Genomic DNA, 17,839 nt, shown 5'->3' with positions numbered 1-17,839 from the left:
CAGTGCACCTTGTGGATGGTACACATGCTGCTATTGTGTGTCGGTAGTGGAGGGAGTGAATGTTTGTGGATGTGGTGCCCATCAAGTGGGCTGCTCTGTCCTGGATGGTGTCGAGTTTCTTGAGTGTTGTGGGAGCTGCACTCATCCAGGCAAGTGGGGAGTATTCCGTCACACTCCTAACTTGTACCATGTAGATGGTGGACAGGCTTTGGGGAGTCAGGAGATGAGTTACTCGTTGCAGGATTCCTAGCTTCTGACCTGCTCTTGTAGCCACAATATTTATATGGCTAGTCCAGTTCAGTTTCTGGTCAATGGTAACCCCCCAGGATTTTGAGAGTGGGGGATTCAGTAATGGTAATGCCATTGAACATCAAGGGGTGATGGTTAGATTCTCTCTTTTTGGAGATGATGGCGTGAATGTTATGTGCCATGTCAGCCCAAGCCTGGATATTGTCCAGGTCTTGCTGCATTTGGACATGGACTGCTTCAGTATCTGAGGAGTTGCAAATGATGCTGAACATTGTTGCAATCATCAGCGAACATCCCTACTTCTGACCTTATGATGGAACGAAGGTCATTGATGAAGCAATTGAAGATGGTTGGGCCTAGGACACTACCCTGATGACTTCTGCAGCGATGTCGAGGAACTCCTGCAGTGATGTCCTGGAATTGAGATGACTGACCTCCAACAACCACATCTATCTTCCTTTGTGCTAGGTATGACTCCAACCAATGGAGAGTTTGCCCCCTGATTCCCATTGATTCCAGTTTGCTAGGGCTCCTTGTTGCCACACTTGGTGAAATGCTGCCTTGATGTCAAGGGCAGTCACTTCAATGCACCTCTGGAGTTCAACTGTTTTGTTCACGTTTTGTCCTAGTTCCATGAGCAAGGCTATAATGATGTCGGAAGAAGAACCCAAAGTGAGCTTCCATCATTTTACTGATGATCAAGAGTAGGCTGATGGGGTGGTAATTGGCTGGGTTGGATTCGTCCTACTTTTGGTATACCTGGGCAATTTTCCACATTGCTGGGCAGATGCCATTGTTGTAGCTGTACTAGAGCAGCTTGGCTAGGGGCGCGGCAAGATGTCTGGCACAATACCTGTAAGGTATGATTCCATGAGCATGACTATGACAGACTGTTTGACTAGTCTTGTGAGACAGCTCGCCCAATTTTGGCACAGGCCAAATGTTAGTAAGGAGGACTTTGCAGGGCTGTCGCCATTTCCGGTGCCTAGGTCAATGCCGGGTGGTCCGTCTGGTTTCATTCCTTTTGATTGACTCTTTAGCAGTTTGACACAACTGAGTGGCTTGCTGGGCCATTTTGAAGGGCATTATTGCAGATCTAGAGTCACATGTAGGCCAGACCAGGTGAGGATGGCAGATTTCCTTCTCTAAAGGACATTTTACGACAAATGACTGGTTTCGTGATCATCATTAGACTTTAATTACAGATTCTTATTGGATTCTAATTCTGGGTTCGAATCCCACCATCTGCCATGGCCCTCGGAGCATTGCCTTGGGTCTCTGGATTACCAGTCCAGTGACAATGCCATTACGCCACCGTCTCCCCTTGCTCTCCTTGGACGGCACCTTCCAAACCCACGACCACCACCACCTAGAAGGACAAGGCTATTAGGCACATGGGAACACCACCACCTGGAAGTTCTCCTCCAAGCCACACACCACCCTGACTTGGAAATATATCGCCATTCCTTCAGTGTTGCTGGGTTAAAATCCTGGAGCTCCCTCCCCAACAGCACCGTTTATGTCCTTTCTCCACATGGACTGCACCGGTTCAAGAATGCAGCTCATCACCATCTTCTCGAGGGCAATTGGGTATAGGCAATAAATGCTGGCCTAGCCAGCGACACCCACACCCCATGAATGAATTTTTAAAAAACCATCTCTCAGCCTTCTCTCTTTTTTCTAGAAAAAAGAGCCGCTGCCTCTTCACCCTTTTCTGATAGTTATAACCCTTAGGTTTTGGTGTCATCCTTGTAAATTTTCTGATCTTCTGTAGTGCCTTTCCATTGTTTTTATTATATGGAGACCAGAACACAGTAATCCATGTGCGGCCTAATCATGGTTCGATACAAGTTTAACACATCTGCTTTTCAATTGAAAACCTCTAGAAATGAACACGGGTGCTTTTTTTTTTTTGTGGCCTTTATTAACTTGTGTTGCTAATTTTAGTGATTTGTGAATGTGAACTGCTGGATCCCTTTCCTTCCTTACCCCATTTAGCCTCTTATTATCCAAGCAGTATGTGGCCACGTTCTTTCTATCAAAATGTACAACCTATATTGAAATGAATTCACCAGTTACTCGCCAATTCTGCACGTTTAGTAATATTGTCTTATATAGTATTGCATCCTTCCTTTGTTAACTATAACCAACAATTTGTTGTCATTCGTAAAATTTGAAATTACTTTCGCTTTTGCACCTGAATATTCTCCCATTAGTCCTTGATATTTCATTATTTTTGCCTCCTTGAAGTGCCCTGGAATGTTTTGTGTTAAAGCACTATACAATTAATGATTTATTATCAAATAGCATCTCCTCCTTAATTCTTGGAAAGCAGGGAAACATTAGTTTGATTTATAATTTTGCCTGGATACTGTTGTGTGAGCACACAGCATCTTATCCCAACAGACGATGGATTATTTTTACAAATGGCCGCGATTTCCTAAAACCTTCATGGAAACCTGGAACTTTTGAAAAGACTCGAAGGAAAAAACTCTCTTGCGCACTATTAACTGGAATTTCTTTATATTCTGCCAGAAATACAATGCTATGATGCCAAGCTCCCTCATCTGTTTTCACGTTTTTACGTTCTTTGCTTAACGAATGTAGTTTTGTTCACGTTTATTTTTAAATTAAGGAATAGTTGTAAAGAATAAGAAATATCTAGTTATAAATTTATGGCAGTAACCAAACTGCTGTTGGCTGTCAGAGCAGCATATTGAATTACGCTGTTAAGCCCCTGACTGCTAACCCTTAACCTTCATGAGTCTTTACAAAGTTTAACCAGGATATGGTACTGATTCAGGTTTTTTAATCTGTTATAATGTGTATGTAGTGAACTGAGATCCAAATATGGTTTTACAGTAGTTCAGGGAACAGATAGATGTCATTTTCATTGCGATATTGAGCACAAATGAGACAGCAATACTTTTGAGCACAATAAGCTCTGATTCAAGTCATATCAAGTTTTTTTTTAGAAATGTTTGTTTTTTATTTTTAAACTTTGCTTCCTTTTCCTTTTGCTAATTTCTTTCCTAACTTCATAAAGGTTGACCCCTGCTGGGTTTGCTCTCTGGTACACTTCATCCGAGTGGCTTTTATGACATTGTCTTGTCATATTTTTCAAGGGTGCTCAAAAATAGTTTTACAGGGAGTCTCAAGACTGTGCCAAAGCGAAGCTGAAGGAATTAGAAATGGCCTGAAACCTTTAGCCATGATTTTTCATGATCTTATCAAATGGTGAAGCAGGCTTGAGGGTCCAAATGGCCTACTTCTGCTCCTATTTCGTATGTTTGTATGTATGTTTAGTACCATGTCAAGGCTCCCATTTTGGACTTCTTTGGGAAATGTGAATTTTGGCAACACTACTACTATTTATGTGCGAGCCTCTGTGTTGTTCCACTGCTTGTCCAATATTCAGTCCTGGATTAGCCACAATTTTTACTCAAATTAAAGGCTAAGTAAACATTGGCTTCAGTATTTACATTGTCTTTGGTCTTACGACAAGCGCTGTTTCCTTGACATCCACCTCCCTGACCACTGTCTTGGGCTGACTCATACTATTGTAATGTCTACATTTTTCATGTGAAGTTCTCAGTTGTGAGAAGTGTACAAATTTTCACAATTGTTAAAAATAAATTGTTAACTAGAACAAAAATATGCAAAGCTAAAACTCCAGTTTGATTTTTTTTTTCCATGTCTAAAACTAAAATTTACAATGAAAGCATTTAAAAGAATACAAAGTCAGAGATCCAGAAATGAGGCTATGATGCCAAACAACTTGAGCTCCCTCATCTGTTTTCATGTTTTTGCGTACTTTGCTTGCTTAATGTTTATTCTGTACGTTGTGAAGAACAGAAAATGTAGTTATATATTTAAACTCCTCCCTCTAATTTCACTTAATTCCAGAGCTCTGCTTCTGAAGCTCTCAACAAATGTCATTCGAGTAAGATGGACATCAGAGCCCAACAGCATATTTAGATATACTAAGGGGTATGCTTTTGTAAGACAAATACACCAGAAAGTGCTTAATCCCTTGTTACTAACCCCTAAATTTTTCAGTAATGAGCAAGGTCATAGGAGATCAATAACTGGAGGTTAATTCATTCGGTACATTATTCCAGCAATTTACTTAATTTTGAATATTAGTAAAAAGCAGAGCAACGGAGTGTAAGTTAGTAAAGGGTAAGAAAAGCAAAGACTAAAGCCCATTCTTTCTTCAGCTTGATAGTTTCTAGTCTTGTATCTAGTAGATGACCTGATAACAAACCAGGCACATTAGCATAAGTTATTTTTTGAAAATAGCATTGTATGTTAAATATTGTACTACAATTTGATATATTGTGTTGAAAATTTGACATGTTATTCTGAAGATTTGGCCATTATACTTCCTGTAGACTCGATATGTTTATTTCAAATTCTTGCTGATTTCTGAGGCACAGTTATGATGCAAGACTGGTGTTACTTGTCCACTAGTAATCTTTAGTCAAAAGTGACCCTAACCACACATTAAATTTTAAAATATTTATTGTTTGTTTTCCATAAGGTGTTAACATTTTATGTAATATGGGTGGGGGAAAGAGGGGTTTGCTAAAGCTTTTCATAGTAGGTGCAAATATTCTTCAGAGATAGTGGGACTTGGCCCAACCCTGTACTGCTGGTTATTCTTATCTATTTTTTTCAGACTTGGTCCCTTCCTTTCCATTCTTCGGCGCTTATTGAGATGAACAGTGGAACCCAGTCAATCTTGCTTCTTAGCTCAAGATAGTATGAATGCCAGTCGTCAAAGTTTTGATGGTGTCCTCAAAGCTGTAGCTGCATTGATGAGGATGGTACTGGAAACATCCAAACTTTCAGGGCAATAAATATTTTAAAGATAGGTGCCAAAAGATATTATGAATACATCAAGTACAGTGGTGCTTTACTGAGAATAAAAACACAGAAACACAACCATTTATTATTCACTGGTGTGTTTTCAGTAATCCACTACTTATTAGCATGTATCCTCTCTCCAGCTGTGAGGCAGATGTTATAAGCAGTGCTGCATGTTGAAGTTATAGCAGTGAAATTCAAAAAAACTTCAGAAGATTGTCATCCATGATCTTCCACAGGTGTTGCACGTGTGCATACTTTAATATTGCTATTCAATCAATGTGGGAAAGATGGGTTAGTCTGATTCTGAACAGTCATTCTAAATAAGTTGAGGCTTTCCAGGTACTGTAGATATGAATTCAATGGCTATTCATTGTAGCATAAAAATAGTTTCATTTCATTGGCATTCTACCGATGGACCTCGTGAAAATAATTTGTCATAGCTGCCGTGTTCTGATTTCCTCATTGCCATGTTTTAGCTACATCCTTGCGAAGAAAGGCTGCTAAACCTGTATAACTTCTATGGTAGCAAGCTAAGATCATTTTGATGATAACCATTTTCTCTGGAGCAAAAGTATGTCTTGCGAAATTGTATGTGAAGCTCTAGTTCCGGCTTGTCCAACCTTTTCGCCTAGCGGCCCCATTTCAGAATTTTTCTCACTCAAAGGGCGTGCGCGTGTGTGTGTGTGCCCTCCGCCCCCGCACTCTCGCTCCCTGCCACCCTCAGGCCCGCGCCCCCTCCTGACACCCACTTTCTCAGGTGCCATTGGGCACTGCTTCTGCTGCCTCGTGTTTTGCTTCAGCTTGCATGGACCCCCACTTGAACTTGCCTGAGCCCCATACCAGGTGCCTCATTGCTTGAGCCGCGCTCCAGGACCCAGCACCTCCGCTCCCTTGTCCACGCTCCCTGGGCTTCAAACTCACTGCTGTTGGTGTTTGCTGCTCCTCCAATCACAGATTGTTTCTCTCCTGCGTTTGCTGCTGATAGGCTGTTTCTCTCCTACTGATATTGAACCTGTGACTGGAGGAGCAGCTCCATGCAGAATCTTCCATTCAAACTTACCTGTTTGACTGGAATTTTGAAAACTAGCTCTGGGGGCCGTATAGAATGTGGCCTGCGTTCTGTGTACGTTGGACAAGCCTGTTCTAGTTAGTTTCAAAGTTGCATGATTTTTGCTACTTCCTGCAGTGCAAAAGATGCCAGCTGATTACCACAAAATTAAAAAGTGATATACAAAGGCAAAATAAAATCTCAAACTTTAGCTAATTTTAAGTGAGTGATCAAAACTATCAGTAAAAAGGGTAAAATAAAAAATAATTATGGCTGTTACTTTCAGCTTTGAATTGAAACCTATTCTTTCCTCCTTCTCCCGCCCCCCCACCTCCCCCCATCCCAAGCCTTTTTTACCTTCTGTGACATTTTTTCTTCCCCATCTCCTGTGAGGAAGCTACTAGACTCTATCTGGAGTCTCCCCATAACAAAATCTCTTACAGACAGGAGGAGGGTGAAGTTAAGCAGCTTTGAATGCTCCTCCTGCCCACCTGTCCATAAACTGAAAGGTGTTTTGATTTGCTTTCCCCTTTATAAGCAGTGGCATATTTCTCAGCCCCACAGTTTTGGTGTGATCCAGTTTTCTATTAATCACCCTACAGCAAACTTGAGATAGGATGAGCTCAAAGGGTTAATTTATTTGGACCCTCTCAAACTGCAGAGGAGGAACACCACGTTGCCTCCAGTGCACTCATACAGTAAAAGATGGATGGAGAAAAGAAAGATTTACAAGGCAAAGACCACAGAGAAAAGAATTATGATTTACATGGGTTCAGAGTCCAAAATTGAAGTCCAATGAGGTATTCCTTCAGGGAGTTTAGCAGGCTGAAAACCGATGCTGTGGAATTCACTTTTCCAGTGGAGTTCACTCCATACGATAAGATAGGCATGCAGAGATGAATCCGTCTTGTAGGTGATGCTACAGAAGTTCCAGCAGAAACAGTGTAGATGAGGCCAGATATTCAATCTGGGCAGAGCCCCTTTTTCTGAGAGGCTGCTTGTAAATGGTAAAATGGAAGACTGAGCTTGCACTACAGCAAGGCAGTATAACTGGTTCTACTAGCGAGGGGTTCATGTCACATGACTCCCACCTCTTTACATTGTCTTTGACAAGGAATGTGTATCCCTTGTCTGTGTGCCCAAGATAATTAATTATTTCACCCATTAAGACTTGAAAAGAAGTTTGTGAGGTCCTTTGTCCTAGCAGCCGAAAAGACTCTGGTAGGCCAACTTGGCTTATGAAATGCAGATGGCCTTTGTATAGCTCTCTTTGAATTTGGTCTCTGGAGCCCACCAGGGGTTGTTAGTATCTCTTCAGTGATGATGACGTGCAAGGTTCTGCAATACTGCCATGATAGCTCCTTTCGTTCGAGGGTCACAGACAGACATAGCTTCAGCCATTTTAAAAGGTTTTTGTCCGGTTTTTAAAAATTCAGAAATAACCATGAGGCTATCTATGTGAATTTTATATAAAAAAATATACAGGGTGAGGTCTTAGTCCCCTCACAAATCAGATGTAAAATTTCTATGTGAACTGCTTGAGATGGCAAATTGAGAACTCTAAGTATATCCAGTGTAAAGAACTTAGCTTATTTGTGAGCATTGGTTGTGTGAAGGAATTTGAACTATTTTGACTCTGTCTCGCCCATGTCAGTGATAAACAATATTACACAATGTTAAATTGTTAGTTTAAGTTGGATACTTTGGTGTTTTGGCATCTTCGACACTAGATCATGCCATTTTGGAGAAGTGTGGAGGACATAGTGAACCACACTAATATTTTGCCCAAGTTCCATAAATAATAAAAGTGAATTAACTTTAAATATAAAACGCAAATTTTGTTTGGAGAGCTTTTATATTACATTCTACTGTAATGCATATTCAATGTAATCAAAGTTAAATCTAGATTTCCTCATTTTGTAAATAATACAATCTAGCAGTAGGACTGAGAATTTGATTTTTTTTTAAATTGTAACTTATGTTACAAAGGCTTCTTTTCTTTACCATCACAAACCAAACCCATTGATCTGAGTTGTTGCCTCTGGAGCCCGCCAAAGATCTATCCTTGGACTTCTCCTATTTCTCATCGGCAGGCTGCTTCTTAATCACATCATCTGAAAGCAAGCATAAGTTTCCACATGTATGCTAGTGATGTCCAGCTCTACCTTGGGAGACGGTGGTGTAGTGGTAAATGTCACTGAACTAGTAATCCAGGAGCGCAGGTTAATGATCTGGAGACATGGGTTCAAATCCCACCATAGCTAATGGTTGAATTTAAATTCTGGAATGAAAAGCTAATCTCAGTATTGGTGACCATGGAACTATCATCGATTGTCATTTTAAAAAAAAATCTTTTTTTTTTCTCTGTTTCACCAGAAAGGGAAGGAAATATGCCCTCCTTACCTGGTCTGGCTTGTATATCACAGCAATATGATTTTCTCTTAATTCAAGGGCAATTAGGCCTTGCCAGCGACGTCCACATCCCATGAAAGCGTTAAAAAAAAACCTGTCTTGACTCCTCCACTGCTGCTAACTTATCAGACTGCTTCTCTTGACATTCGGTAGGAGGTGAGCAGGAATTTCCTCCAATTAAGATGAGAACTCAAAGTTAGTCCAATGGAAAGAACTTTGCTGATATATGAGTAGTGATTAAAAGCAAAATACTGCAGATGCTGGAAATCTGAAATAAAAACAGAAAATGCTGGTAAAACGTCTCCACAGATGCTGCCAGACCTGCCGAGGTTTACTAGCATTTTCTGTTTTTATGAGTCGTGATTAGTTGTTTGAAGGAATTTGAACCATTTTGACTCTGTCTTGCCTATGTTGGTGATACGCATTGTTAAATTATTATCTTAAGTTGGATACTTAAGGCATTGTTTTGATCTCCGCTCCAAACTCCATTCCCCAGTTACCAACTCCATCCCTCTCCCTGGCAACAGTCTGCGATTAAGCCAGTCAGTTTGCAACTTTGGTGTCAGATTTGACCCAGAGATGAGCTTCCAAACGCATATTTGTGCCATCCCCATGACTGCCTATTTCCACCTCTGTAATGACACCTTCGCTTCAGCTAATCTGCTGCTGAAACCCTCATTCATGTCTTCACTACCTCTAGACTCAACTATTTCAACTCATTCCTGACTGGTTTTCCACATTCTATCAGTTTGAAGCTTAATTTTGCTGCCCATTTCTTAAACTTGCACCAAGTCCTGTTTACCCATCACTTCTGTGCTCGTTGACCTACATTGGCCCCCAGTCAAGTAGTGTCTTGATTCTAAAATTCTCATCTTTGTTTTCAAATCTATCCATGGTTTCACCCCCTTACTATCTCTTAATCTTCTCTAGCCTCCAAGTTATCTGTCGTCTAATTCTGGCCCTTGAGCATCCCTGATTATAATTGCTCCACCATTGGTGGTCATGCCTTCAGTTGCCTTAGGTCCCAAGTTCTGGAATTTGCTCCCTACACCTCGAACTCTCTACCTTGCTTGCCTCCTTTAAGGAGGTCTATAAAATCTTTAACCAAATGTTTCGTCATTTGACCTAATATCTCCTTATGTGGCTTTGTGTTTGTCTCATAATGTTCCTGTGAAGCACTTTAGGACGTTGCATTGTGTTAAAGGTGTTATATAACTATCAGTTGTTGAGTCAACCAATTTTAAACTTCTATTCAAGGTGCCTTTTTGCTGTTCTCAGTACACCACAAATATGCCAGGTGCCGAATTAGACTTGATCTATAGAGGCATTAATATAGTTTTTAAATAACAAGCTAATCTTGAATATTTAATTTTTTGGACATTAAAGTAATTTCTTTATTTACAGGCAGGAGGTCCTGAAGTGGAATGGATGGGGATATAATGACTCCAAGTTTACATTTAATAAGAAAGGGCAAGGTGAATTTACAGGCAGAAGGTAAGGATTTCTTTTGCATTTGGCTATGCTTAGCAATTCCCATGTCAAATTTATATCTATTTTCCTACACTGTCTAACTAAGATGAGAGCAACGTATTTTTAAATAAGGGTTTGGTTGGATGGAAACCGAATTTCTAGCCAATGATAAGCCAAGATTATGAAGATAAGCATGTAACCAGATATACTGGTTTTGATGCAATTTATGCACATGCTTGCTGCTGCATACAAACTTGTTGGCCTCAGATTGTGTAAACTCATCTGCAGTGCTTGGAGGGTTAAGCTGATATATCTGAATCCCACCATTGTTTACTGTTTCAGTATACAGATATTCTCAAAATAATAATGCTGATTTTTCTGTTACAAATAAACAGGCTGTAATACTTCAGAGCTATATGTTGAGGTTTAACAACATCCTCACATTTTACGATGACGAATGGATGGAATATTCTCAAATTCACTTTTTAAGTGATATATACTTAATCACTTTATTTTAATTCACTGCATTAAAATCTTTACAAAGCCCCACATTGTCCCTCGCTTGGTCAGTACTGGTTCAGTCATGTATTTCATAAACATGTCTGATTAGAAGCAATGTAACCTCCCCAGTCTACACAGCTGGGGTATGTTTGCAGTAAAGTAGTAGCTTTTATGTAATCTTTCCAACAAAAGAAAGCAGTCTTTGAATTTTCAAGAAGTTAATACTGCAATGATACCTCAAGGCTGGCTTTATTATAAAAGCATTCCTAGATAATAGCATTTATTAAACTTGTATCAAGAGTTGACTTTAACCTTCAATAAGAAACCTAATTGTAACTTTCCTTCTCTAATAAAGTTTCCACACTTCCACCAAAAAAAAACTGACTGAAACTCATTAGAATTGGGTGTAGGATTTCAAACCTTGTTCCCAGTATGATTATTTTTTAACTTTCCCTCATCAGAGAGCATGTGAAATTGACTTGGAAAGAGGTGGGCTGCGCTTTTGACTCTCCTTTCTCCTTCCCACAAATGGCATGGATGAGGTCTGGAACTTGCTGCATACATAATCAGGGTACAGACTTGTATCACAGCATTCATCAACTGCATGGCATTGTAGTTAAGTGCCACCCAGTTCTTGGCTTTGACATTTAAACTGTGTTGCAAATACCTGGCCCCAAATGTTTGAAACAATGTTTAGTCTGCTATATTTTAATAGCATAAAAATATATTGAAATTGTCTTTATAGCTTTGGAAGAATTCCCCGCCCTACCCCCCCCCCCCCCCCCCCCCCACCCCGGGCCATCTATAAGAATTGTTTCAAATTGAAATTCTGCAGAAGGTTATCATTTTGTTTTCAATCTGTAGTGAAAAATGATTTCCGACAGAAAATTGTATGTTTGACAACTGTTTCCCTCAACAGAGACCAGACACTAATGTTGTCGTCTAATGCCTTTAGAGCATGACCTGAAGACATTGACTTTTGCCGTGCAAATGTGGTTTTAAAAAAAATGGAGTGGCGATCAAAGTAGCCTTTGAGCTGTGGCAGTGCTGCTGCAGAGCTATGTGGCTGGAGAGTTAGTGATTAATTAGTGTTTAGAAGTATGTCATGCAAAATACACAAATGAAAGTAAAAATACACACGAGGGAAGGCATTTTTTTTCTATACTTTAATCTCTAGACTGTTTTCACAAGAGTGGAGCAAGATTATTTTCTGTCACCTTCTGCTGTTGAATTTAAGCCTGTGTTACTTGAAACTGCAAGAGATTCCAAACTGGATAGTAAATGGCTACAAGAGAAATAAGGAACTTAATTGTGTTGTAATCTCTTTGCACATCTTTAATTGTAGACCTGAGTTTGTCAGCGCCAAGTGCACTCATCTGTTCACCAAATATGTATAATGAAGTTTGGCAGCACTTAAGACATTCCAAGCAAAAAATATCTACTGTTCTAAACTGAATCAGAATTGGACCATAGCTTTTCCTTTTCTGTTGTTAAAAAAGGAAAATTCTGATCCAGTAGTGTCAGAATCTTATTTAACAGGATGTGATGATCATGTTTTAGCAAAACTTCCATAGTTTTGGCTGAACAGCAGTTTAAAGCTTAAGTGGAAGAAGCCGTGACATCTTCCAAAGAGCTTGAGGAGAGCATTTTGTTAGTGTCCTGGTTCCTGAGACTGGAAGAGCCATTTAATTCTGTGGCTTGGCATTTGGAATTGTTGCTGCCAATATATTAGTGTCTATGTGCACGAAGAGCTGAATTTTTGGTTCGAACGTTTCTCAGAAGTGCGAAGAATTTGCATGCCTCATTGACTTGCTAGTTGTCTTGAAATGAGATGGGGACACTGATCCTTGCTTTCATGCATTGTTGATTCCCGGAATTCATGCCTGAGTATCAGCTGTGATGGCAGCTACTTGGACAAGGTAGACAAGTTATTGGAGGGTAACTAGCAACTGTAGAGCCATCTAAACTCGTCTTACCACTGGGCCAAGATTGGTCAGGACAAGAGACTGAGGCTGACAATGTGAGACCTTACCTTGCTATAATCCAGTTCATGTATAGGTCCTGTTCATAATTATATCACCGGTCATCCATCATTTATCTGTTTCAAGTTGCGATGGGTGAGCGATGTAGCAGCAGGTGTGAATTCACTGGGAGCTGTAGTCATGAACCTGCACACAGGCAGCTCAGGCCGTAGGGTCGTTTTTCACTGGAAGGAATCAAGTGGAACTCGGCAGCCCCCTAAGTAACTGAGCAGCCCTTTTCAAAACCACACTGCTCACTCCCCTAGTATGAGGAAGGGTCTAGAAAAGGTGGCCTAAACATTGTCTGCTTCACCTCCCTGGCCAACAGGCTGCAGCCTGCAAGGACCCCATCAATGTCGCAATCTCTTGTAAAGAAAGTAAAGGTGACACCGGTCACCATTGGCACAAGAAATGTCCATACCCTCATTGACAACGCACAGCTGACAGACCTGAGAGAACTGCCCTTATTATTAGAGAGCTGATCAGTTACAACGTCCAGATTGTCGCTCTTGGGGAGACTCTCCTACCTGAGGAGGTCAGCCCAAGGTAATTGATGCAGGTTACACATTGTTTGGAGTGGCTGTGGAAAAGAGTGGTGCGAAGCTGGCATAGACTTTGCTGCCATGATCCATCTCGTCAGTAAGTTGACTTGCCTTCCCAAGGATATTAATGATTGTCTGATAGTGCTTAATCGCCCCCTGCATGGCAACAGGCAAGCAACTTTCATCAGTGTATATGCCCCTACCATGACAAACCCTGATGAAGTCAAGGATAAATTCTGTGATGCCCTCCGTGCCTTGACAGTAGGCAACTTCTACCCTAAATTACAGAAAAGATTCCCCCATTTAATTTTTAAACTGACAAAATCACCCTCCAGGGTCATACTTTACTCTGTCCCTCAGGTGGACACTTCGTTTTCCAGGAACCAGTCCGAAGCTGTTCTCAGCTCCTGTAGGCTTGCTTCCATTTTCCTTTTCCAGCCAGATAACTTCTAATCCCCAAATTGACTTTCACGGTAAGTGTTAACCAAGAGAATTCTCCCTCCAGCCTTGTTTAAATCCTTGCGAACTTCGTCTCATCAATCCAAGCACAAGCTTCCAACCACATTCTGTGTGGTGAATAATAGAGGTGCACTCCGTCTCACACCTGCACCCCCTCTTGTGCCCTGCGGCCTGCTTCTGCTACCTTACCTTTATGCCACTATCAGCATCTTCTTTACACTTTACCACTAGCATTAACATTCCCTTTGTCTTGTGTCCTTGACATCTGTCAGTCTCTCCTTAGCTGCCACCTATCGCTGACCTCCTATCTTGCTCCATCTGTTCCACCTCCTCTCAAACAGCATAAAATCCATCACATCACATTTCTACTTCTCTTTAGATTGGAAGAAGAGTCATATGGCCTCGAAGCATTAACTTTGTTTCTCTCTTCATAGGTGCTGCCAGACCTGCTGAGTTTTACTAGCATTTTCTGTTCTTATTAAAGGTGGCACAATCGGATCAGTTTGGGTAACTTTGTAAAGAACTAAAATGTAGTAACATTGCTTGCAATCCCGTGTTTCTGAATTCCAATAGGTATAATCTGTAAATCGAGACAAAATCCTCTGTCACAACTCCCCTTCTCTTGTGGCTTAATTATGTCCTTTTGTTGTTCTTTAGAATTAGAAATTACATTGTCGTAGGATGTTGATTTTAACAGCGTGCAAACCACTTTGCTCAGGGTTTAACTTTGGATTACCATGCTCTTTCATGGCTCTAAGTTTTTTTTTATTGTTTTTATTGTTCAACTCTTTTAAAAAAAAGTCTCAGCCAGTCAAACAACTGAATCGTTCTCTTTCTGTTTAAATGCAGAATTATGGTTCTCCTTCAATTCAGAATTTGCCTTAGGGTCACAGTGATGATCCTCCAGGAAATCCTGATGCTCTTTTCTACCCGATCCATGGATTTTAAAAAATTCTTCTCCCCACTCAGCACAAACTTTGCTTAATTCTTCCCTCAAGAGCAACTGCTTTGTCATTCTGAAGTTTTAATTTACATTTCAGAATTTTAACTCTCCCTCGCAGTTCCACAGTATCAGCATTAATTACAGCCAAGTCATTTTGTTTTAAAGCACTGTCTTCCTTTGTTTTCTCCATCAGCCTGGTGTGCCATTGCTGTATTCTGCTTTGACACATGTGGCTTAGGTTCTGTCAGCGAGCTTAATTCAAAGCTTCAATTTGTTTCCAGTTGTTCTTGAATCTTTGCTGTCAGCCTGAGGCTTCAGTGTCATTTTAATCTCAGAAGCCTAAGCGTCTGACTATTAGGACACCACCTGAGTCAAACCAATGTTTTTGGCAACAGATTCAGAGACAGACATATGTTTTTCCAAAACAAAAACAGAATTACCTGGAAAAACTCAGCAGGTCTGGCAGCATCGGCGGAGAAGAAAAGAGTCGACGTTTCGAGTCCTCACGACCCTTCAACAGAACTGAGTATAGTTAGGAGAGGGGTGAAATATAAGCTGGTTTAAGGTGGGGGGTGGGGGGGGTAGAGAAGTTGAGGGTGGGGTGGTTGTAGGGGCAAGCAAGCAGTGATAGGAGCAGATAATCAAAAGATGTCACAGACAAAAGGATCAAAGAGGTGTTGAAGGTGGTGACATTATCTAAGAAAAGTGCTAATTAAGAATGGATGGCAGGATACTCAAGGTACAACTCTAGTGGGGGTGGGGTGGAAAGACTGACAAGGTATTAGTTGTAGATTTAAAAATAATGGAAATAGGTGGGAAAAGAAAAATCTATATAAATTATTGAAAAAAACAAAAGAGAGGGGGAAGAAACGGAGTGGGGATGGGGGGAGGGAGTTTAAGATCTAAAGTTGTTGAATTCAGTATTCAGCCCGGAAGGCTGTAAAGTGCCTAGTCGGAAGATGAGGTGCTGTTCTTCCAGTTTGCGTTGGGCTTCACTGGAACAATGGAGCAAGCCAAGGATAGACATGTGGGCAAGAGAGCAGGGTGGAGTGTTAAAATGGCAAGCGACAGGGAGGTTTGGGTCTTTCTTGCGGACAGACCGCAGGTGTTCTGCAAAGCGGTCACCCAGTTTGCGTTTGGTGTCTCTCCAATGTAGAGCATTGGGAGCAACGAATGCAGTAGACTAAGTTAGGGGAAATGCAAGTGAAATGCTGCTTCACTTGAAAGGAGTGTTTGGGTCCTTGGACGGTGAGGAGAAAGGAAGTGAAGGGGCAGGTGTTGCATCTTCTGCGTGGGCATGGGGAGGTGCCATAGGTGGGGGTTGAGGAGTAGGGGGTGATGGAGGAGTGGACCAGGGTGTCCCGGAGGGAATGATCCCTACGGAATGCCGCCGGGGGGGTGAAGGGAAGATGTGTTTGGTGGTGGCATCATGCTGGAGTTGGCGGAAATGGCGGAGGATGATCCTTTGAATGCGGAGGCTGGTGGGGTGATAAGTGAGGACAAGGGGACCCTATCATGTTTCTCCTCCATGTGAAGCAGCATTTCACTTGCATTTCCCCTAACTTAGTCTACTGCATTCGTTGCTCCCAATGCGGTCTCCTCTACATTGGAGAGACCAAACGCAAACTGGGCGACCGCTTTGCAGAACACCTGCGGTCTGTCTGCAAGAAAGACCCAAACCTCCCTGTCGCTTGCCATTTTAACACTCCACCCTGCTCTCTTGCCCACATGTCTGTCCTTGGCTTGCTGCATTGTTCCAGTGAAGCCCAACGCAAACTGGAAGAACAGCACCTCATCTTCCGACTAGGCACTTTACAGCCTTCTGGGCTGAATATTGAATTCAACAACTTTAGATCTTAAACTCCCTCCCCCCATCCCCACTCCGTTTATTCCCCCTCTCTTTTGTTTTTTTCAATAATTTATATAGATTTTTCTTTTCCCACCTATTTCCTACCTATTTTAAATCTACAACTAATACCTTGTCAGTCTTTCCACCCCACCCCCACTAGAGCTGTTCCTTGAGTGTCCTTCCATCCATTCTTAATTAGCACATTTTCTTAGATAATATCACCACCTTCAACACCTCTTTGATCCTTTTGTCTGTGACATCTTTTGATTATCTGCTCCTATCACTGCTTGCTTGTCCCTACAACCACCCCACCCTCAACTTCTCTCTCCACCCCCCTACCTTAAACCAGCTTATATTTCACCCCTCTCCTAACTATACTCAGTTCTGTTGAAGGGTCATGAGGACTCGAAACGTCGACTCTTTTCTTCTCTGCCGATGCTGCCAGACCTGCTGAGTTTTTCCAGGTAATTCTGGTTTTTTTTTTGGATTTCCAGCATCCGCAGTAGTTTTTTGTTTTTATCTATATGTTTTTCCAAGCCCATTGATCTTGCTGATTCATCCTTATCTTTAACAGCTTCAGTTGATTTTGTGGAAGTGTCTGGATGCAGTACATCAGGAACGTTCAACCTTTTCACTTGGTGGGGGGGGCACATTTTCATTTTATTCTCCCTCAAGGGGCTGATGAGCAAATTTCAGAAAGATAAGTGTCAGTACAACTTTAAACTGAATTTTGAAAAAAAAAGTTGAGGTATTAAGAAACAATTGCTTAGCAAAAATAAAGCAATTTCTTAGCAAAAAGTTGTTAAATTAAAAAAGAGTAATTAATACGAACAGCCAGAGTGTGGGAGAGCCGGGGGAGTGTGGGAGAGCCGGGGGAGTGTGGGAGAGCCGGGGGAGTGTGGGAGAGCCGGGGGAGTGTGGGAGAGCCGGGGGAGTGTGGGAGAGCCGGGGGAGTGTGGGAGAGCCGGGGGAGTGTGGGAGAGCCGGGGGAGTGTGGGAGAGCCGGGGGAGTGTGGGAGAGCCGGGGGAGTGTGGGAGAGCCGGGGGAGTGTGGGAGAGCCGGGGGAGTGTGGGAGAGCCGGACTCACTTCCAGTCTCTGGGTGCTCACTCTATCCCACACTCCCTCATTCCCACACACTGGTGTGCTCTCACTCTCGCTCCAACATACACTCTGTCTCTCTCGCCCCGACTCCTGCGCGTGTGCACGCACTGCCCTCCCCACCTTGTTTCCCTGAACTCGCTGCAGCTGCTCCTCAAATCATAGATTGTTTCTCTCCCATATTTGCTGCTGACAAAACATGGTAGTGAAACAGCCTGTGAGTGGAGGTGTTGGCCCTTGCAGAATCTTCCATTCCAATTTACCTGTTTGACTGGCAATTTCAAAATTGGCTCCGTGGTCTGCATAGCAGAGCTGTCCTGCGGGCCCCATGTTGGACATGCCTGCAGTACATGGCCTCTAGCTAGATTGTTCC

General features: G+C 41.9%; 1 protein-coding gene across 1 annotated transcript in view; it reads left to right on the top strand.

Moving 5' to 3' along the window:
• The window catches only part of agps (alkylglycerone phosphate synthase), a 160,284-nt gene that overhangs the window by 28,403 nt on the left and 114,042 nt on the right, over positions 1-17,839 (top strand). The window contains exon 2 of the mRNA XM_078552025.1: positions 9,986-10,075. Within this exon, the coding sequence (XP_078408151.1) occupies positions 9,986-10,075 (90 nt within the window). The remainder of the gene's footprint in view (positions 1-9,985; positions 10,076-17,839) is intronic.

The sequence above is a fragment of the Cetorhinus maximus genome, chromosome 11 (assembly GCF_964194155.1).
Source record: "Cetorhinus maximus chromosome 11, sCetMax3.hap1.1, whole genome shotgun sequence".
In the NCBI taxonomy this organism is placed as follows: domain Eukaryota; kingdom Metazoa; phylum Chordata; class Chondrichthyes; order Lamniformes; family Cetorhinidae; genus Cetorhinus; species Cetorhinus maximus.
The sequence above is the reverse complement of the archived record's forward strand: the minus strand, read 5'-3'. Positions and strand labels throughout refer to the sequence as shown.